The sequence below is a fragment of the Vicia villosa genome, linkage group LG1 (genome assembly GCF_029867415.1).
Source record: "Vicia villosa cultivar HV-30 ecotype Madison, WI linkage group LG1, Vvil1.0, whole genome shotgun sequence".
NCBI classification, from domain to species: Eukaryota; Viridiplantae; Streptophyta; class Magnoliopsida; order Fabales; family Fabaceae; genus Vicia; species Vicia villosa.
In genome coordinates, this window is record NC_081180.1 from 77,963,223 (window position 1) to 77,984,498 (window position 21,276).

Here is a 21,276-nt window from a genome sequence, read left to right on the forward strand (position 1 = left end):
TTTTGGCAAAAATGGCAAAATTATGCATTAGTGTTCAGATTTGGTTTTGATTTAACAAAATCCATGTATGTCTTGCATACATATTAGTCAATTGTGAATTGGTCAATTTGATCATTTACTTTTGGGATGAGAAGTATATATCAACAGCCACTTTGTATCCAGTGTGATCAAAATTGACGGCTATACACTTCACTATCCATTTTCCTTGGACTTTGATGGTTGAGAGCAAGTCAATAAGTCAACCATCTACAGATTTAAACTAATTTTTTGGAAATATTTAGACAGATATTCTAAATAGCATTGTTCAACAAAGCGTATCAGTTGAGTCGTAAATTTTTGGTGAAATTGTCCATCTAGAGAATGAACAAAAAATGCTCTTTGTTTATCTCTTCTCCTCTGATTTATTCATACTGCATCACTCTCTTCTATTTCCTCACAACAACCACTCTAAGCTATGGTGTGGATCCAAATTTTGAAGCTTGTGAACCTAAAACATGTGGCAACCAAAGTATAAGCTACCCTTTCTACATCAAAGAAACACAACCAACCTTTTGTGGCTACCCTGGTTTTGGTCTCACTTGTGACAATACTATTGGTTTTCCAATCCTTAATCTTTCCAACACCTTTTACACAATCAACCAATTTTTTTATCAGAATCATTCATTCAGAGTGTCTAATGCTATTTTTTCAAGACCAGACACAAAAAAAGGTTGTCTTTTATTTTCACCTACCCAAAACCTCAGTTTTCCAACTAACTTGTTCTATCTTGCACATAACCAAACTGAAGTGAGGTTGTTCTTCGGATGTGACTCATCAAAGCTACCCAGAACTTTGCAAAGGAACGAAGTCGGTTGCTCTGCAGGAAACGAAACAAATTCGGTTGTGGCATTGTATGCGGATGATAAAAATGTAAGCTTTGTGTCAAAGAATTGTAGGGATGAAGTGGTTTATGCGAGGGTGGAAAATGGTGTGGAAGGAGGGATTCAAGAGGCTCTAAGAAATGGGTTTCGATTGAATTGGATAGCTAGTGATTGCAGGGAATGTAACAGTACTGGAGGAAGATGTGGGTTTGATGCAGATATGTACAGTTTCAGATGTTACTGTACGGATAGAGTTCATCCTGCAAAATGTGATCCAGGTTAGTCTCTTTTTCTTTTGTCAAAAGGTTTATCTCTTTTTTAATTCTTACTGTCATTGAAAACTGAGTTTGAATAAAGAATATTAATTGTTGATTCTCATAATAAAAGAAAGAGATAGATTAAAACTTTAAAATTTTGGTAATCATTGTTAAAATATTTTAGATATATTTTGATAATATTACATTTTGTCCCTTGCAGTTGCAGAGAAGTCTCAGGTGGTGCATATAGTGACAATAGGTAAATGTATTATATTGTATGTCTTAATGATTAGTTAATGAATAAAATTCCTAATTCAATGTTTTTATCAAACAAAAATGTCTAGTAGGCTTGGTGGCTGGAGTTGCATTTGCCTTGCTGACTGTCTTAGTTTGTTGCTTTGGAAAAAAGATCTGCCCTCCTACATTTCGTATGTTCAAGAAGAAGAATCAAACCCATCAAATTATTGAAAAGTTTTTGAAGGAACATGGACCTCTTTCTGCTGCTAGGTACAGTTATTCAGATATCAAGAAAATAACAAATTCTTTCAAAAACAAATTAGGCCAAGGAGGGTACGGAAGTGTATACAAAGGGAAATTACATGATGAGCGTGACGTTGCAGTGAAGATTTTGAGTGAATCAAAGGGTAATGGTGAAGATTTCATTAATGAAGTTGCTAGTATCAGTAGAACTTCACATGTCAATGTTGTTAGACTTTTGGGGTTCTGTTTGGATGGTTCTAAAAAGTCACTAGTATATGAATTCATGCCTAATGGATCTCTTGAAAAGTTCATATATGAAGAGAAAAATCAAAGGCAGGATGCTCTCCAATTGGATTGCAAAACATTGTATGATATTGCAGTTGGCGTTGCTCGTGGATTAGAGTACTTGCATAGAGGCTGCAACACTAGAATCTTACATTTTGACATAAAGCCTCATAATATATTACTAGATGATGATTTTTGTCCTAAAATTTCTGATTTTGGACTTGCTAAAATATGTCCAAGAAAAGAAAGTATAGTATCCGTATTTGGTGCGAGAGGAACACCAGGATATATTGCTCCAGAGTTGTTTTCTAGAAATTTTGGTGAGGTGTCACATAAATCGGATGTCTACAGCTATGGAATGATGGTTTTAGAGATGGTCGGGCGAAGAAAGAACATTAAGATTGAAGTGGACTTTTCTAGCGAATTATATTTTCCTCACTGGATTTACAAGCGTCTTGAGTTAAATCAGGATCTTGGATTAAAGTGTATTAAAAATGAGATTGATGAAGAAATGGTAAGAAAAATGACAGTGGTGAGTTTATGGTGCATACAAACCAACCCTTTGAATCGACCATCAATGCATAAAGTGGTGGAAATGTTGGAAGGGAACCTTCAAGTGTTGGAAATGCCACCCAAACCCTTTTTATCTTCTCCTTCAACATCTCCAACCCATTTATCATTTGAAACATTGTAATTTGTTTGGATATTTTGATGCAATGAACAGTATGTAACACTAAAATAGAATGTCAGGATAATTCACATATAAATAAAATGTTATATAATGTGTTGATTTTCTTGTTCTGCAACTAATGGCTAATAGCTACTAGTGAGTGATTTACGGAGAAAATTTTATGACAGGTCTACTACTGATTTCTTATATAACTCCTTTATCAGAAAATTTGGCTCTTAGATCTAAGCTGGCATAACTGGCTAAAAGCTATCCTCAATAGTCCCTTCTAATTTACTTGTCATTTTCTTTCTATAGCAGTTGTGGCTCTATAAGATTTTCTGCAGATTAGTTTTTTTTAGTGGCTTGAAGACTAGGAGTCGGTTCAAATTGTCATTGATGAACAACGGTAAGGAAATTTACTGCCTGATTGATATGTTTTAGCGTAAATCTGAGTTTCCACGTGACCCGACATAAGCAAAGTGGTGGATATGCTTGAAGGTGGAGTAGAGCTGTTGCAAATGCCACCTAAACCCTTTTTGTCTAACTCTCCAGTCCATTTTTCAAGTGAGCCATTAGAGTCTGTTAGAATGCTAGATACATAACATCAGAAGCATTCTTAGGTAATGCAAGCAGAAAAGATGGCAGAATTTAATTCCAAGCTATATATATTGATATATTCATAAATATTTTGAGAGCATAATGAAGATGATTTGGAAAGAATTATTATTGATATATTCCCAAGTAGGAAGTTTATTTATACTTCCTCCATGCTAAAATATTGAAATTTTCTCGGTAAATTATTTATCTCATTTTATAAGGTCTCTTTGGAATTATTTGTGGCATTAATTATGTTATTTGGGTGATTTACCAAACAAAATGGGGGTATAGACAAGGTTTCATTTATCTACCAAAAACGCAAGGTTTTTATTTGGACTGATTTCACCATGATGGCCAGAAAGGTGGAACATGAGGGAGAAAATTTGGAAAAGTTTAGTTGTGGTGGCCCAGGTCAGTTTTACCGGGCTCTACGGTGGGTGTCAATTGTACATGCTTAAAAGTATAATATTTGACAACCCCTAATGATTAAGGTTGTCATAGGTTTTTACGTATGTTGTGTAAGTGAGAGCTAGCGCACGCAGGGGGTGACGAGCTCTATGTATGCGGTTTTCTTTGTGAGAATGAGATTGATCTTATTAACTTCAAGGTTGGGGTATTTATAACTAAGTTGGACATGGATCCTAGGCCCCTTAGAAGTAGCAAGAGCCTCCGAGAATATATGGAGTGTGTTAAGATACGAAAGACTAAGAGGCATTTGAATAAACCGTGTGTCTTGTAAAGCACTACAGAGACTTTATTATATATAGAGAGATTACAGCTAATTACATAATATAGTCGATGTGGGACTATTCTATATACAAATATTCTTAACACTACATTTACAAATATCAACACTCCCCCTCAAGCTTGAGCATATAAGTCAAATGCACCAAGCTTGCCACATATATAATTAGTTCTGGGACTTCGCAGGGATTTTGTAAATACATCTGCTAATTGATCATTGGAGTTGACAAAACTTGTAACAATTTCGCCTGATTCAATCTTCTCTCTGACAAAGTGACAGTCTATCTCAATATGTTTGGTTCTTACATGGAAGACTGGATTTGAAGCAATGTGCAATGCAGCTTGATTATCACAAATAAGTGTTATTGATCTTGCTTCTTCAATTTGAAGTTCTTTGAGTAACTGTTTTAACCAAATGAGTTTGCATGTTGCCTTTGCCATGGCCCTATACTCTGCCTCGGCACTTGATCTTGCAACTACATTTTGTTTCTTACTTTTCCAGGATATAAGGTTTCCTCCAACAAGTACACAATACCCAGAAGTGGATCGTCTATCAATGGGTGACCTTGCCCAATCAACATCAGAGTATCCAACTATCTGAGTATGTCCTTTATCTTCATACACTAGACCTTTTCCTGGAGCACACTTGATGTATCTCAGAATTTGGACAACAACATCCATGTGTTCTTGGCAAGGAGAATTTAAGAACTGGCTTACCATACTAACTGCAAAAGAGATGTCCGTACGAGTGACTGTGAGATAATTCAACTTTCCAACCAATCTCCTATACCTTCCTGGATCAGATAGAGGCTCCCCCTGATTGGGTAGCAATTTGACATTTGGATCCATAGGAGTATCAACTGGTTTAGCGTTCAACAACCCTGTTTCTTGCAAAATATCCATAACATATTTCCGCTGGGATATCACCAACCATCTTTAGATTGGGCCACCTCAATTCCCAAGATCTTTTGTTTGAAATTGATTCGAGAGATGTTGTTTCAACTGGAGTATTCCTTGACGATCATTGCCAGTTATCACAATATCATCCACATATACAATAAGATAGATACACCCTTGGGCAAAGTGACGATAAAACACAGAGTGATCAGCTTCACTACGAACCATACTAAACTGTTGTACTACAGTGCTGAATATGCCAAACCAAGCTCTCGGAGACTGTTTAAGACCATAAAGAGACCTGTGTAGCCTACAAACCATTTGTGAGGACTCCCCCTGAGCAACAAACCCAGATGGTTGCTACATATATACTTCCTCTTCAAGATCACCATGTAAAAAGGCATTTTGATGTCAAGTTGATGAAGAGGCCAATGTCGAATGGCTGCAATGGCTAGAAGAAGTCGAACAGATGCCATCTTGGCTACAGGCGAGAAAGTATCACTATAATCCAACCCAAAAATCTGAGTGTATCCTTTGGCTACAAAACGAGCTTTAAAACGATCAATCTTACCATCTGGACCAACCTTCACTGCGTAAAGCCAACGACAACCTACTAACGATTTCCCAAGGGGTAGATGAACCAGTTCCCAAGTACCACTACTTTGAAGAGCACACATTTCGTCAATCATTGCTTGCCTCCACTCAGGGTGAGATAATGCTTTACCTGGAGTGTTAGGAATAGAAACAGAAGACAAAGAAGACAAGCAAGTATAATGCAAAGGAGAACGACGATGATAACATAAATCAATATAATATGGAGAAGGATTTCGTGTTTGACGTATACCTTTTTGAAGAGCAATCGAAAGATCTGACTCAGGTTGTGGGATCGGATCCGGTGTTGGCGAAGACGTCGGAGGAGAGTCTGTAATGACCTCAGGGACAGGTACTGCCTCAGGAATAGGTACGACAAAAGTGGGTTGGCGACGCTGATATGTTTGAAATGGGCGAGTAGTGGGAGGGACAACCGTAAGGCTAGAATGGTGGGGGATAAGGGGAAATGAGACTTCCGAAAGAGGTGTATGAGTACTTTCCTGAAGGGGTTCCGGAGTTACTTGGCTGGACTCGAAGTATGGAATTGACTCGAAGAAGGTAACATCGGCCGATATGAGGTATCGTTGTAGAGTATGTGAGTAGCAACGATATCCCTTTTGGGATCAATGATAACCAAGAAAGACACACTTTAGTGATCGAGCTGATAGTTTATCAAGACCAGGGGAGAAATTGTGTACAAAACACGTAGACCCGAAAACTCGAGGAGGAATTGGGTGAAGAGGAGAGTTTGGAAACAGGATTGAGTGAGGGATTTTATTATTAAGTACAGATGAGGGCATGCGATTAATGAGGTAACATGCCGTGAGCACCGCATCCCCCCAAAATCGGAGAGGAATATTACCATGGAGAAGTAGGGTCCGAGTGGTTTCTACGAGATGCCAATTTTTACGTTCGGCTACCCCATTTTGTTGAGGTGTATGAGGACAACATGTTTGGTGCAGAATACCATTGGATGACATAAAATTTGAAATTGTTGAGATAAATATTCGCGTGCATTGTCACTTCTTAAGGTACGGATAGACAAGCCAAATTGGGTTCTTATTTCTAGATAAAATTTTTCAAAAATAGAAAACAATTCTGATCTGTTCTTCATTAAAAATAGCCACGTGCAACGTGAAAAATCATCAATAAAAGTGACAAAATACATAGACCCAAAGTTAGACTCAGTACGCGAAGGACCCCAAACATCGGAGTGAACTAAAGCAAAAGGGGACGCAGCCCGTTTATTGACTCGATTGGGAAAGTGACTACGAGTATGTTTCCCTAACTGACAAAACTCACAATGTAAACTAGATAATTTAGATAAGCTGGACACCATCTTTTGGAGCTTGGGAAGACCTGGATGACCTAACTGCGCATGTATAATGAGTGGAGAATCTGTGGCAGAGCTTGTGGTGGATGACGCATAGAAGTAGTAGAGGCCTTGAGACTCACATCCGACGCCAATCGTCTTCCCCGAACTCCGATCCTGCAAAGTAACAACACTATTAGTAAAGGTGATAGAACAATTAAGGGCACGAGTTAAACAACTGACTGACAGTAAATTATACGGAAAATTAGGTACATATAGGACAGAAGCAATAGAGAGAGATGGTAGGATTTGAACAGTACCAATCCCTTGGGATTGGGTTTGAGAACCATTTGCGGCGTTTATACTAGGTAAGAAACCAGAGGTAGAGATGGAAGAGAAAAAACCTTTATTACCGGTAACATGATCAGACGCACCAGAATCGAGGACCCAAAGACCAAGAGGAGATGATTGAGAGAGGCAAACAGATGTATTACCAATGTGTGCAACCGAAGTCGTGGAACCAGAGTTCTGATTAGTCTTACACCACCTGAGAAAATCGTCGTAGCTTGGCGTAGGATTTTGAAGTGAAGGTGAAGTCTGCATAGTATCAGGATAAACAATTTGAGCTGCATTTACCTGACGTGGAGGTCTGCCATGCAGCTTCCAGCAACGGTCGATAGTATGCCCAAGCCGATTACAATGGTCACACTTAGGACGAGGTTTGGAGTTGGATGACCCTCCTCGAAGGCGATTTTGATTGTTTCCAAGAGATGCAAGGGCGGCAGTGTCACCTGGTGTTGGAGCAGCAATAGATAGAGGAGAAACCAGACCAAACTCATGAGGTGTAGCCAAGCGCAACAATTGTTCACTAACTGTATCATAGCTAGGAACAATAGTACCTGATAAAATCTGGTTACGAACGGATTCTAGTTCTGATGGTAGTCTTTTAAGTGTCATGACCATGAAATATTTACTCTACTGTTCGGCATGAGCTGTTGCATCTTTTGCGTAAGGCATGAGGGTTTCATAACTTGCTTTCAAGGCATTAAGCTTACTCAGATAAGCTTGCACATCCATATTTTCCAACGTCAGTGTGTTGAGTTTGTGGATGACACTGTATAGAGAGTGAACGTCGTTGGGAAAGACTTTCTTGGCCTTTTCCCATACCTCATAACAAGTGGAGAAGGCTTGGTACTGAGCTTGGAGGTTAGGTGCTATGGAAAACCACAACACAGTACACAGAGAGGCATCAGTTTTCTTTCATTTAGCGAGTTTGTCGGTTGCAACGACAGACAATTTTGTGGTTAGGTGCTCTTCAAATCCCTGACCGTGAAACCACATATCGACAGCACGAGCCCATATGTTATAGTTTGCTGATCCTGTTAGTTTTTCACATGGGATCAGCAGAACTTTAGTAACAGTCTCCCATAGCTTCAAGTTAACAAGAACGAGGCTGTTTGAACTGGAGGGTAGATTCTTGCGAGGCGGAAGAATAAACCGAGAGCGGATCTGCGATCAGAGAACAAAACTGAGCCAATTTTTTTTGATGAACAGTACCGCGCCGATGAACAGTACCACGTCAATGAACAGTTCCGTTCGATTAACAGTACCACGACGATGAACAGTGCATGGCGATGAACATTGCGCATCGATGAATAGTACGCGCGATGAACAGTATCAATATAGTCGCCGAAAAAAAAGGCAAACCGGAGTGATGACACGGTTTGCAGAAGGAAATTTCTCACCGGAAGACAGTAGGTCAACCGGGTAAAACACGGCGAAGAATTTCCTCTTAGTAGGCTCTAGATACCATGTTAAGATACGAAAGACTAAGAGGCATTTGAATAAACCGTGTGTCTTGTAAAGCACTACGAAGACTTTATTATATATAGAGAGATTACAACTAATTACATAATATAGTCGATGTGGGACTGTTCTGTATACAAATATTCTTAACACTATATTTATAAGTATCAACAGAGTGAACAATTAATCTCCTGGTGGTATGTAGGCGAGCGTGGTTAGCTTCTCCATGACTCATTCCACATTACAACATATAGTAGACACATTACTTTCTCATTCCCCCACGTCAAACAAGTTACTCTAGAGATGGGCGAGTCATTCTATAAAAGAGAGACAAATCTGATAAATGAGCGTTCAATCACATAAATGAGAGAGAGAGAGACACACACACACACACTTACCTTCTTTTTAAATTTGTAATGATGTTTGTGCTAGATCTCGAGTTTGATGCTTTGGGAGATAGTTTATCTTTCTCAGATTGTGCTTGAAGTTTTATTAAACGTCACTTGGTTCTGTTATTGGCCAAGGGTTGGTATCCCGTCCCTGCTTCTAGGTATACGTAATGGGGTTTCCCTCGCCCCTAAGAGTGGCTAGCTACTAATAACGGGTGAGGCCCTTTAATCACCGATTTGGGGTAGGGGTGAAAAACGAGCATGTCCGACCCGCAAAAAAATAGTGTAGGGCGGGGTAGACATAGTTGCTGTTCTGGATTTAAAACAATGACCATGTCTGCAAAAAATAAAATAAAATAAGGGTGGGGTTGGAAGGCCCGCAAGCACTGCATCTATAAAGACTATAAACACAAACAATTATTGTATAAAAAATGAAAAAAAAATTACAAAATTAGTGTTTCTTGAAAAGTCTTCCATTAATATGAACGACTCCATTGATACATTACCAATTCCAAGTCAAAACATGACATTGTCAACGGTAGCAATACTTAGAAGAGATTGTAACGAACACAGAAACAATTGAATTCAATTATAGCTTTATTAATTCCAACAAGTACCAAGGAAATGTCTATGGAAAAATTGATTAAGTCATTCCATTTCTTTTTGGAAAATGAAAACAATATAGAATTAATGGTAACGAAAAGAAATCATTTAGAAGAAATGCCACTACAGGAGGAGAGAATGTATCACTTGCTGCCTCCTTCTCATTGCACCATGCCTTATTATATTTGCTGACCTACAAAATATTTTCTGTTAGCACCATCTTACCTCTCTTTGATTCCACAATACTAGGATCATTTGCCATCTGTCCTTGATTGCTTCAAATTTGTTATTTTCCTCCAACAATATTATTTTGCCAGCTCATAACATCAACCAATTATCAATTTAGTAAAAAAAGCTGTATCTAATCTAACAAGACCATTCTCCTATGTTGCTCTCCACGCTGCTTCTTTAACTAATTTTGATAAATCATATTCAACAGAGACACTACTCCTTACTCACACACCATGGCCTCACAACAAAGCCTCTTCTTGTTTTCATTCTTCATTATAATTCAACTGCTACTAGCATCAGCTAACTGTCCACCTTCAATTAACTGCGGACATCTCGGACAAATCCAGTTTCCTTTTTGTTGTGAAAAACGATACCAATAACAAAGTATAATAGGGAATTAGGGAAGAGAATAAGAACACAAGAATTGGTTATAACTGCTATTCTTTTACTTTCTCTTAAAACAAGATTACAAGTTTACAAGAATAACAAATAACCTCTCTCACCCTAAATTAGGATTTGCAGCTTAGCAATGATGAGAGACTAGTATGCTATTTATAATAAAACCTAACATACTAACTAATGGGCTTTTTCCACAAGGCCCATTACACAAGTCAACTTAATAAACAAGCTAACTTAACAAATTAGGGTTTAAACACTAAAACCTAATTTAACATGCTAACAACCCTAGCATCTTCGACACAAGCATGTGAACAACCTTCGACTTCATGCTTAACCCTGTCGAACCAAGAAGCTACCCTTCGGCCATACTAGAGTTCGATCCAAAATCTCACAAATCTCCACCTTGGATCTAACTCTACAACATCAAGGGAACACACTAGCTTTCTTCATGCAGCTTTATCAACTGCATACAGTGGAAAAACTTGCAACTCGGCAATGTCTTGGTGATCATATCAGCAGCATTGTCTTCAGTCGAAACCTTCAGCACTTGGACTTCTCCACGCTCGATTACTCCTCTGACGAAATGCAGTCTCACATCAATGTGCTTAGTTCGCTCATGATAGGCTGAATTCTTCGACAGGTGTATTGCACTTTGACTATCACATTTAACAGTGATACCTCGACCTTGAAGTTTCAGCTCCTTCGCAAAACCTTCAAGCCACAATGCTTCTTTCACAGCTTCAATTAGGGCAATATACTCCGCTTCAGTGGTTGATAGAGCAACAACCTTCTGAAGTGTTGCTTTCCAACTAATTGCAGTGCCAAACATAGTGAAAACATATCCAGAAATAGATTTTCTGGAATCCATACAACCTGCATAATCAGAGTCGACATATCCTTCTATTACTGCTTTACTATCTTCACCAAGGCTCCACCATAAATTAGGACTCTATTCAGAGACCCATTTATGTACCTTAAAATCCACTTCAATGCTTGCCAGTGAGCCTTTCCAGGATTCGCCATGTACCTGCTTACAAGACTTACTGCGTATGCTATGTCGGGTCTAGTACAAACCATAGCATACATCAAAGAACCAACTATATTAGCATATGGGATGCTATTCATATAGGCTCTTTCGACATCAGTACTGGGACACTGATCAATACTCAGCTTGAATTGAGGGTTTGTTGGAGTCACAACTGGCTTCGAATTCGACATACCAAACTTTTCAAGAATCTTCCGTAGATATGCCTCTTGAGATAGGCATAACTTCGACTTCTTTCTATCTCTTCGAATGTCAATTCCAAGAATCCTGGAAGCAGCTCCCAGATCCTTCATATCGAACTCCTTATTGAGTTCAGCCTTCACCCTCATCACATCTTCAACATTGTTGCTTGCTATGAGAATATCATCCACATAAAGCAACAAAATAACAAATGAATTACCAGGTCGAAATCTGAAGTAAACACAGTGGTCGAACTGACTTCTAATGAAACTTATGCGTGCCATGAACTTGTCGAATCTCCTATTCCACTGTCGAGGAGATTGTTTCAGCCCATACAAAAATCTCTTTAACTTGCACACATAATCTTCCTTCCCCTTTTCGACATACCCTTCAGGTTGCCTCATCAGGATCGTTTCATCTAAATCACCATACAAGAACGCAGTCTTCACATCCATCTGTTCCAGTTCAAGATCGAACTGTGCCACCATGGCAAGCAACATTCGAATGGACCTATGCTTCACAACAGGAGAAAACACATCATTGAAGTCGACACCTTCTTTCTGAGTGAAACCCCTTGCAACTAACCTTGCCTTGTATCTTTTCGACGTCACTCCTTCAATTCCTTCCTTAACTTTGAAAATCCATTTACAGCTGACTAACCTTGCCCCAACAGGTTTCTTGATCAGTTCCCAAGTATGATTATCATGAAGAGATTTCATCTCATCATCCATGGCCTTCAGCCATTCAGTCTTATTTCGACTCCTCATAACTTCCTTATAGTCTCTAGGTTCTTCGTCTAGAACCTCACTTGCAGAGATTAAGGCATAAGCTATAAGATCTGCATATCCAAGTCTCTGAGGTGGCTTGATGACTCTTCTCGACCTATCTCTCGACAATAGGTAGTCATCGTCAGTTTCCTCAACTTCAGCATCTTCTGCTTCTTCTTCGACTTCATCTGGGATATGCAATTCAGCATCAACATGCTCCACCTCAACAGGAATTTCTACCTGTTCCAGCTCTTCGTCAGATGTTTCTGTACTTCGACCAACATCATCAGTTTTCTTAAAAGCCATTTCAGCTTCATTGAAAACTACATCTCGACTGGTGATACACCTCCTGTGACCTGGCTCTAGGCACCATAGCCTATAAGCTTTGACTCCTTCAGGGTATCCCATGAACATGCATTTCAGAGCTCTAGGTTCGACCTTGTCTTGCCTAATGTGAGCATAGGCTACACAGCCAAATACTCTCAGTTTGTCGAGATCTGGTGGATGTCCCGACCAAACTTCTTCAGGTGTCTTCATATCTAACGCTGTCGAAGGACATCTGTTTATCAGATATGTTGCTGTCGAAACAGCCTCAGCCCAGAACACATTCTTTAACCCCGCACTAGTCAACATGCATCTGACTCTCTCCAAAATAGTTCGATTAAATCTTTCAGCCAAACCATTTTGCTGTGGAGTACCTGCAGTAGTTCTGTGCCTTGCAATACCAAAGGCAGCACAAAAGCTGTCGAATGCCTCATTGCAAAATTCAAGGCCATTGTCGGTTCTCAACCTCTTAACCTTCCTGCCTGTCTGATTTTCAACCAGAGTCTTCCAACTTTTGAAATTCTCAAAAGTTTCATCCTTAGTCTTCTGGATGAATACCCATAATTTTCTGGAATAATCATCTACTATGGATAGAAAATACCTTGCTCCTGAATGTGATGCACACCTTGCAGGCCCCCAAAGATCAGCATGGATGTAATCAAGGGATCCATGTGTTCTTTGTTTGCCTTTGTTGAACTTCACTCTGCAAGATTTTCCAAGTACACAGGGTTCACAAAACTTCAGCTTTTCGACTTTGTCTCCACCAAGCAGATTTTGTTTCCCTAATTCGACCAGACCCCTTTCACTGACATGGCCCAATCTCATGTGCCAGATTTCTGTTTTCGACAAAGGTTTCGTGGATGCAACATTTGTCGAACCACTTACAACTTCAGCCTCAAGGGTATACAAGCCTTGTTTCTTCACGCCTCTCAAGACTTCCTTCGAACCCTTCATGACTCTTAGGATACTTTTCTCTCCTTGGAAAACATATCCTTTCTTGTCGAATTCACCAAGAGAAAGCAGATTTCTCTTCAAATCAGGAACATACCTGACTTCAGTCAACAACCTTATTGACTCATCATGGAGCTTGAATCTCACAGATCCAACACCTGCAATCTTGCAAGCCTTGTTGTTTCCCAGCAATACTGATCCACCATCTTGATCACATAATTCCTCGAACAAGTCTTTGTTTGGAGTCATGTGCCAAGTACAACCTGAATCCATAATCCACTCCTTCTTAGAGTCACTGCTTGAAACCACAAGAACATCAGATGATTCGAAATCATCTTGAACAATGGCAGCGTTGCCATTATCCTTACCTCCATGATATTTCAAGCGTTCAGGGCACACCTTTCTTGTGTGACCCTCCTTCTTACAATGGTAGCATCGAATGCCAGATGCTTCGCCACTATAAGTCTTCGACTGGCTTTTGCCTTTCTTCTTGTCGAACTTACCATCCTTTCGTAAGAGTTTTCCTTTAACGGCCAAACCTTCGCCAACAGTCGAAGGTTTATGCTCCTTTCGTTCATTCAAGTCCTTAGATTACAAGGCTGATTGAACTTCTTCAAACGTCAGGGACTCCCTTCCATACAAGAGAGTTTCTTTGAAGTGAGCATGTGATCGAGGCAAAGAACACAATAGTAACAGCGCTTGATCTTCATCATCGATTTTCACATCAATATTTTCAAGATCAAGAATCAGCTTGTTGAACATATCCAACTGCTCAGCCAATACTTTGTCTTCAATCATCTTGAATGAATACAAAGCTTGCTTCAGGTAGAGTCGATTTACCAGCGATTTGGTCATGTACAAACTTTCAAGTTTCACCCATAACCCTGATGCCGTCGTCTCCTTTGATACCTGCCGGAGAACCTTATCACCAAGGCTCAACAGAATTGCGCTGTGTGCTTTCTCGATCATAGTTGTCTTCTCCGCTGCCGTTAATGCAGCATTCATGGCTGCCTCTCCCTTCAACGCTTCCAAACAACCCTGCTGAACCAGTAGGGCTTTCATCTTCAAGCGCCACAGACCGAAATCATTCACTCCGGTGAACTTTTCAATCTCATACTTTGTTGAAGGCATCTTCTCCACGCTCACCGCACCAATTTGTTGTGAAAAACGATACCAATAACAAAGTATAATAGGGAATTAGGGAAGAGAATAAGAACACAAGAATTGGTTATAACTGCTATTCTTTTACTTTCTCTTAAAACAAGATTACAAGTTTACAAGAATAACAAATAACCTCTCTCACCCTAAATTAGGATTTGCAGCTTAGCAATGATGAGAGACTAGTATGCTATTTATAATAAAACCTAACATACTAACTAATGGGCTTTTTCCACAAGGCCCATTACACAAGTCAACTTAATAAACAAGCTAACTTAACAAATTAGGGTTTAAACACTAAAACCTAATTTAACATGCTAACAACCCTAGCATCTTCGACACAAGCATGTGAACAACCTTCGACTTCATGCTTAACCCTGTCGAACCAAGAAGCTACCCTTCGGCCATACTAGAGTTCGATCCAAAATCTCACACTTTTACAACCACACAACACCCAAACTGTGGCATGTTAACCATACACGGTTGCGATGACCCCGAACCACAATCCACAAAAAGTATTCAAAATAACAATAGATGGTTCAATATACTCGAAATCGAACCCTTCACAATCACAATTCGAGATGACCAACTCCACGATTTATTGCAACAGAAAAGCTGCAAAATTCTTAACTTCAATTCTATGTTTACTGTCAACACGCCTTTGGTTTCATCTCGTTTACAAAATTATGTAACCGTTTTCGGATGTAGCAACATCCACAACACAACTGATCTTCAACAGTACTATTCTTCTGTTTCTAATAATACTTCTATCTGTGTAAACCCGTATGCCAGTAATGAAACTATTGTGGTTGTAACTGATTCCACCACTTTCAACTCTAGTCATCTCAAAGGATGTTCAAAGGTGGAGCTTCCAACTAAATATGAAGTTCCGCGTGTTGATCCAGAAGATCTTTTTTACTTCTTAATTGCTGATGTTGCAATCAAATTACAAGTTTCTCAAGATTGTTCTACTTGTCATGATCTTGATGGAGGTCAATGTCGTCTTGATACCAAAGGACAGTTTTATTGTCACCAAGGTACAGCCGCAATTTACAAATTTAAGATCTATCCTACGAGTCCATTTCAAATCAACACTTATATGTTGTTTTATTTGGCAGGGAAATCTAATAAGACCCTTCTAATAGTCACAACAGGTATGTAGAAATTAAATATAATTTTCAATTTTTTCTTTAATAATAATCTATGATCATTAATGGTAGTGTCCAGTAGACACATCTTATAATAATAATAATAATCCTAATTACTTTCTTACTTATTTATCATACAACTAGTGTCTAATACAAAACTACCTTGAATTTAATAACTTTTCACTTCTTATAACAGTAAGAAAAAAGAGTGGTGTAATGAAAATTAGCGTGAAATGATCATTTCCCATAAATACTCAATATACTAGTGCTGTATAACAACACTTTCTGCACTACATTATTAATTACTTGATAAATTATGCAGTTGCATCTTCTATTGGAGTACTTGGAGTTCTAGCTTTATTGGCTTGGTTCTTGAGAAGGCGTTTTATCAGCAACAAAAACTCACCATACCAAATAATTGAATTGTTTCTGAAAAACCATGGTCATCTAGCCGCTAAAAGATACACTTATACAGATATAAAAAAAGCAACAAATTCATTAAAAAACAAACTAGGTCACGGAGGATATGGAAGTGTATACAAAGGAAAATTACAAGATGGGAGTCTCGTGGCAGTAAAGGTATTAAGTGAATCCAATGGTAACGGTGAAGAATTCATTAACGAGGTTGCTAGTATCAGTGTCACATCTCATGTTAATATCGTTAGTTTATTGCGATTCTGTTTAGAAGGTTCGAAAAGAGCTTTGATATATGACTACTTGCCTAACGGATCACTAGAAAAGTTCATAAATGAAGACAAAGATCCACTAAAGCGAAGTTTTCCATTGAGTTGCAATACTATCTACAATATTGCAATAGGCGTTGCTCGAGGATTAGAGTATTTGCACAAGGGTTGCAATACTAAAATCTTGCATTTTGATATAAAACCTCATAATATATTGCTTGATGGTGATTTTTGTCCTAAAATTTCAGATTTTGGACTTGCAAAAGTATGTGCGAGAAAAGAAAGTATTATATCTTTATTGGGTGCTAGAGGGACTGCGGGATACATTGCTCCTGAAGTGTTCTCTAGAAATTTCGGTTCAGTTTCTCACAAGTCTGATGTATATAGCTATGAAATGATGGTTTTAGAAATGGTTGGTGGAAAACACAATAACAGTACGGTTGATGTTGAACGGTCAAATGCCAAAGTTAAGCATTTAGTTCATCCTTCATAGCTTTAATGTCAAGAGTGTGTTTTAGATGAGGGAGAAAAAGACCGACAAGTATGTCAATTGTGAATTGGTCAATTTGATCATTTATTTTTGGGATGAGCAGTATATATCAACATCCAGTTTGTATCAATCCAGTGTGATCAAAATTGACGGTTATACACATTACTAGCCATTTTCCTTAGACTTTGGTGGTTGAGTTGAGCAAGTCTGTTAGTCAACCATCTACAGCTTTAAACTAATTTTTTCGAAATATTTAGACAGATCTTCTAAATAGCATCGTTCAACAAAATCAGTTGAGTTGTAAATTTTTGGTGAAATTCTCCATCTAGAGAATGAACAAAAAAAGCCCTTTGTTTATCTCTTCTCCTCCAATTTATTCATACTGCATCACCCTCTTCTATTTCCTCACCACAACCACTCTATGCTATGCTGTAGATCCATATTTTGAAGCTTGTGAACCCAAAACATGTGGCAACCAAACTATAAGCTACCCTTTCTACATCAAAGGAACACAACAACCCTTTTGCGGCTACCCTGGTTTTGGTCTCACTTGTGACAATACTATTGGTCTTCCAATCCTTAATCTTTCCAACACCTTTTATACAATCAACCAAATTTTCTATCAGAACCATTCATTGAGAGTGTCCAACCCTATGTTTTCAAGAACAGACACAAAAAAAGGTTGTCTTTCACTTTCACCTACTCAAAACCCCAGTTTTCCTAATAACACATTCTATCTTGCACATGACCAAACTGAAGTGAGATTGTTCTTCGGATGTGACTCATGGAAGCTACCCAGAACTCTGCAAAGGAACAAAATTGGTTGCTCTGCAGGAAACAAAACGAGTTTGGTTGTAGCATTGTATGGAGATGATAAAAATGCAAGCTTTGTGTCAAAGAATTGCAGGGATGAAGTGGTTTACACGTGGGTGGAAAATGGGGTGAAAGGAAGCATTCAAGAGGCTCTGAGAAATGGGTTTCGATTGAATTGGATAGCTAATGATTGCAGGGAATGTAACAGTACTGGAGGGAGGTGTGGGTTTGATGCAGATGCATACAGTTTCAGATGTTACTGCGCCGATAGAGTTCATGCACGAAAATGTGATCCAGGTTTGTCTTTTTTTCTTTTGTCAAAAGGTTAATCTCTTTTTAATTCTTACTTTCATCGAAAAGAGATAGATTAAAACTTTAAAATTTTGGTAATCATTGTTAAAATATTTTAGATATATTTTGATAATATTACATTTTGTCCCTTGCAGCTGCAGTTGCAGTTGCAGAGAAGTCTCAGGTGGTGCATATAGTGACAATAGGTAAATGTATTATATTGTATGTCTTAATGATTAATTAATGAATGAAATTCCTAATTCAATGTTTTTATCAAACAAAAATGTCTAGTGGGCTTGGTAGCTGGAGTTGCATTTGCCTTGCTGATTGTCTTACTTTGTTGCTTTGGAAAAAAGATCTGCCCTCCCACATTTCGTATGTTTAAGAAGAAGAATCCAACCCATCAAATTATTGAAAAGTTTTTGAAGGAACATGGACCTCTTTCTGCTGCTAGGTACAGTTATTCAGATATCAAAAAAATAACTAATTCTTTCAAAAATAAATTAGGCCAAGGAGGGTACGGAAGTGTATACAAAGGAAAATTACATGATGAGCATGATGTTGCAGTGAAGATTCTGAGTGAATCAAAAGGTAATGGTGAAGATTTCATTAATGAAGTTGCTAGTATCAGTAGAACTTCACATGTCAATGTTGTTAGACTTTTGGGGTTCTGTTTGGAGGGTTCTAAAAAGGCACTAATATACGAGTTTATGCCTAATGGATCTCTTGAAAAGTTCATATATGAAAATAAAAATCCAATGCAGGATGATCTCCAATTGAATTGCAAAACATTGTATGATATTGCAGTTGGCGTTTCTCGTGGATTAGAGTACTTGCATAGAGGCTGCAACACTAGAATCTTACATTTTGACATAAAGCCTCATAATATACTACTAGATGATGATTTTTGTCCAAAAATTTCTGATTTTGGACTTGCTAAAATATGTCCAAGAAAAGAAAGTATAGTATCCGTATTTGGTGCGAGAGGAACACCAGGATATATTGCTCCAGAGTTGTTTTCTAGAAATTTTGGTGAGGTGTCACATAAATCGGATGTCTACAGCTATGGAATGATGGTTTTAGAGATGGTCGGGCGAAGAAAGAACATTAAGATTGAAGTGGACTTTTCTAGCGAATTATATTTTCCTCACTGGATTTACAAGCGTCTTGAGTTAAATCAGGATCTTGGATTAAAGTGTATTAAAAATGAGATTGATGAAGAAATGGTAAGAAAAATGACAGTGGTGAGTTTATGGTGCATACAAACCAACCCTTTGAATCGACCATCAATGCATAAAGTGGTGGAAATGTTGGAAGGGAACCTTCAAGTGTTGGAAATGCCACCCAAACCCTTTTTATCTTCTCCTTCAACATCTCCAACCCATTTATCATTTGAAACATTGTAATTTGTTTGGATATTTTGATGCAATGAACAGTATGTAACACTAAAATAGAATGTCAGGATAATTCACATATAAATAAAATGTTATATAATGTGTTGATTTTCTTGTTCTGCAACTAATGGCTAATAGCTACTAGTGAGTGATTTACGGAGAAAATTTTATGACAGGTCTACTACTGATTTCTTATATAACTCCTTTATCAGAAAATTTGGCTCTTAGATCTAAGCTGGCATAACTGGCTAAAAGCTATCCTCAATAGTCCCTTCTAATTTACTTGTCATTTTCTTTCTATAGCAGTTGTGGCTCTATAAGATTTTCTGCAGATTAGTTTTTTTTAGTGGCTTGAAGACTAGGAGTCGGTTCAAATTGTCATTGATGAACAACGGTAAGGAAATTTACTGCCTGATTGATATGTTTTAGCGTAAATCTGAGTTTCCACGTGACCCGACATAAGCAAAGTGGTGGATATGCTTGAAGGTGGAGTAGAGCTGTTGCAAATGCCACCTAAACCCTTTTTGTCTAACTCTCCAGTCCATTTTTCAAGTGAGCCATTAGAGTCTGTTAGAATGCTAGATACATAACATCAGAAGCATTCTTAGGTAATGCAAGCAGAAAAGATGGCAGAATTTAATTCCAAGCTATATATATTGATATATTCATAAATATTTTGAGAGCATAATGAAGATGATTTGGAAAGAATTATTATTGATATATTCCCAAGTAGGAAGTTTATTTATACTTCCTCCATGCTAAAATATTGAAATTTTCTCGGTAAATTATTTATCTCATTTTATAAGGTCTCTTTGGAATTATTTGTGGCATTAATTATGTTATTTGGGTGATTTACCAAACAAAATGGGGGTATAGACAAGGTTTCATTTATCTACCAAAAACGCAAGGTTTTTATTTGGACTGATTTCACCATGATGGCCAGAAAGGTGGAACATGAGGGAGAAAATTTGGAAAAGTTTAGTTGTGGTGGCCCAGGTCAGTTTTACCGGGCTCTACGGTGGGTGTCAATTGTACATGCTTAAAAGTATAATATTTGACAACCCCTAATGATTAAGGTTGTCATAGGTTTTTACGTATGTTGTGTAAGTGAGAGCTAGCGCACGCAGGGGGTGACGAGCTCTATGTATGCGGTTTTCTTTGTGAGAATGAGATTGATCTTATTAACTTCAAGGTTGGGGTATTTATAACTAAGTTGGACATGGATCCTAGGCCCCTTAGAAGTAGCAAGAGCCTCCGAGAATATATGGAGTGTGTTAAGATACGAAAGACTAAGAGGCATTTGAATAAACCATGTGTCTTGTAAAGCACTACGGAGACTTTATTATATATAGAGAGATTACAGCTAATTACATAATATAATCGATGTGGGACTATTCTATATACAAATATTCTTAACACTATATTTACAAATATTAACACTCCCCCTCAAGCTTGAGCATATAAGTCAAATGCACCAAGCTTGCCACATATATAATTAGTTCTGGGACTTCGCAGGGATTTTGTAAATACATCTGCTAATTGATCATTGGAGTTGACAAAACTTGTAACAATTTCGCCTGATTCAATCTTCTCTCTGACAAAGTGACAGTCTATCTCAATATGTTTGGTTCTTTCATGGAAGACTGGATTTGAAGCAATGTGCAATGCAGCTTGATTATCACAAATAAGTGTTATTGATCTTGCTTCTTCAATTTGAAGTTCTTTGAGTAACTGTTTTAACCAAATGAGTTCGCATGTTGCCTTTGCCATGGCCCTATACTCTGCCTCGGCACTTAATCTTGCAACTACATTTTGTTTCTTACTTTTCCAGGATATAAGGTTTCCTTCAACAAGTACACAATACCCAGAAGTGGATCGTCTATCAATGGGTGACCTTGCCCAATCAACATC

The 21,276-nt window shown here is 38.2% G+C and overlaps 4 protein-coding genes across 4 annotated transcripts; 3 read left to right on the forward strand and 1 right to left on the reverse strand.

The window, feature by feature from the left end:
- Window positions 1-272: 272 nt before the first annotated feature.
- Window positions 273-3,077, forward strand: LOC131610149 (LEAF RUST 10 DISEASE-RESISTANCE LOCUS RECEPTOR-LIKE PROTEIN KINASE-like 2.4). Its single transcript, XM_058882028.1, has 3 exons — window positions 273-1,138; window positions 1,338-1,376; window positions 1,465-3,077. The coding sequence occupies exons 1-3, from the start codon at window positions 361-363 to the stop codon at window positions 2,574-2,576; spliced, it is 1,929 nt and encodes a 642-aa protein (XP_058738011.1). The 5' UTR covers window positions 273-360; the 3' UTR covers window positions 2,577-3,077.
- Window positions 3,078-4,844: 1,767 nt separating this feature from the next.
- Window positions 4,845-7,650, reverse strand: LOC131646641 (uncharacterized). Its single transcript, XM_058916627.1, has 4 exons — window positions 6,967-7,650; window positions 6,718-6,870; window positions 5,180-5,995; window positions 4,845-5,069 (listed from the first exon to the last, which is right to left on the reverse strand). The coding sequence occupies exons 1-4, from the start codon at window positions 7,648-7,650 to the stop codon at window positions 4,845-4,847; spliced, it is 1,878 nt and encodes a 625-aa protein (XP_058772610.1).
- A 7,362-nt stretch (window positions 7,651-15,012) lies between these two features.
- Window positions 15,013-16,886, forward strand: LOC131646658 (LEAF RUST 10 DISEASE-RESISTANCE LOCUS RECEPTOR-LIKE PROTEIN KINASE-like 2.1). The gene is made up of 3 exons (XM_058916644.1): window positions 15,013-15,583; window positions 15,665-15,700; window positions 16,017-16,886. The coding sequence occupies exons 1-3, from the start codon at window positions 15,013-15,015 to the stop codon at window positions 16,868-16,870; spliced, it is 1,461 nt and encodes a 486-aa protein (XP_058772627.1). The 3' UTR covers window positions 16,871-16,886.
- Window positions 16,887-17,039: 153 nt separating this feature from the next.
- LOC131642882 (LEAF RUST 10 DISEASE-RESISTANCE LOCUS RECEPTOR-LIKE PROTEIN KINASE-like 2.4) lies at window positions 17,040-19,881 on the forward strand. Its single transcript, XM_058913051.1, has 3 exons — window positions 17,040-17,977; window positions 18,127-18,177; window positions 18,263-19,881. The coding sequence occupies exons 1-3, from the start codon at window positions 17,200-17,202 to the stop codon at window positions 19,375-19,377; spliced, it is 1,944 nt and encodes a 647-aa protein (XP_058769034.1). The 5' UTR covers window positions 17,040-17,199; the 3' UTR covers window positions 19,378-19,881.
- Window positions 19,882-21,276: the final 1,395 nt, after the last annotated feature.

What these genes read in the sequence shown, in the direction of transcription:
- LOC131642882 (XM_058913051.1), top strand. Translation starts at nt 17,200, where the DNA reads ATGAACAAAAAAAGCCCTTTGTTTATCTCTTCTCCTCCAATTTATTCA. An exon ending in TGCACGAAAATGTGATCCAG is followed by an intron (nt 17,978 to 18,126) that starts GTTTGTCTTTTT and finishes TGTCCCTTGCAG; the next exon opens with CTGCAGTTGCAGTTGCAGAG. An exon ending in GGTGCATATAGTGACAATAG is followed by an intron (nt 18,178 to 18,262) that starts GTAAATGTATTA and finishes AAAAATGTCTAG; the next exon opens with TGGGCTTGGTAGCTGGAGTT.
- LOC131646658 (XM_058916644.1), top strand. Translation starts at nt 15,013, where the DNA reads ATGTTAACCATACACGGTTGCGATGACCCCGAACCACAATCCACAAAA. An exon ending in ACAGTTTTATTGTCACCAAG is followed by an intron (nt 15,584 to 15,664) that starts GTACAGCCGCAA and finishes TTTATTTGGCAG; the next exon opens with GGAAATCTAATAAGACCCTT. An exon ending in CCTTCTAATAGTCACAACAG is followed by an intron (nt 15,701 to 16,016) that starts GTATGTAGAAAT and finishes TAAATTATGCAG; the next exon opens with TTGCATCTTCTATTGGAGTA.
- LOC131646641 (XM_058916627.1), bottom strand. Translation starts at nt 7,650, where the DNA reads ATGACACTTAAAAGACTACCATCAGAACTAGAATCCGTTCGTAACCAG. An exon ending in CTATTGCTTCTGTCCTATAT is followed by an intron (nt 6,871 to 6,966) that starts GTACCTAATTTT and finishes GTTACTTTGCAG; the next exon opens with GATCGGAGTTCGGGGAAGAC. An exon ending in TTCCCAAGCTCCAAAAGATG is followed by an intron (nt 5,996 to 6,717) that starts GTGTCCAGCTTA and finishes TGATCCCAAAAG; the next exon opens with GGATATCGTTGCTACTCACA.
- LOC131610149 (XM_058882028.1), top strand. Translation starts at nt 361, where the DNA reads ATGAACAAAAAATGCTCTTTGTTTATCTCTTCTCCTCTGATTTATTCA. An exon ending in TCCTGCAAAATGTGATCCAG is followed by an intron (nt 1,139 to 1,337) that starts GTTAGTCTCTTT and finishes TGTCCCTTGCAG; the next exon opens with TTGCAGAGAAGTCTCAGGTG. An exon ending in GGTGCATATAGTGACAATAG is followed by an intron (nt 1,377 to 1,464) that starts GTAAATGTATTA and finishes AATGTCTAGTAG; the next exon opens with GCTTGGTGGCTGGAGTTGCA.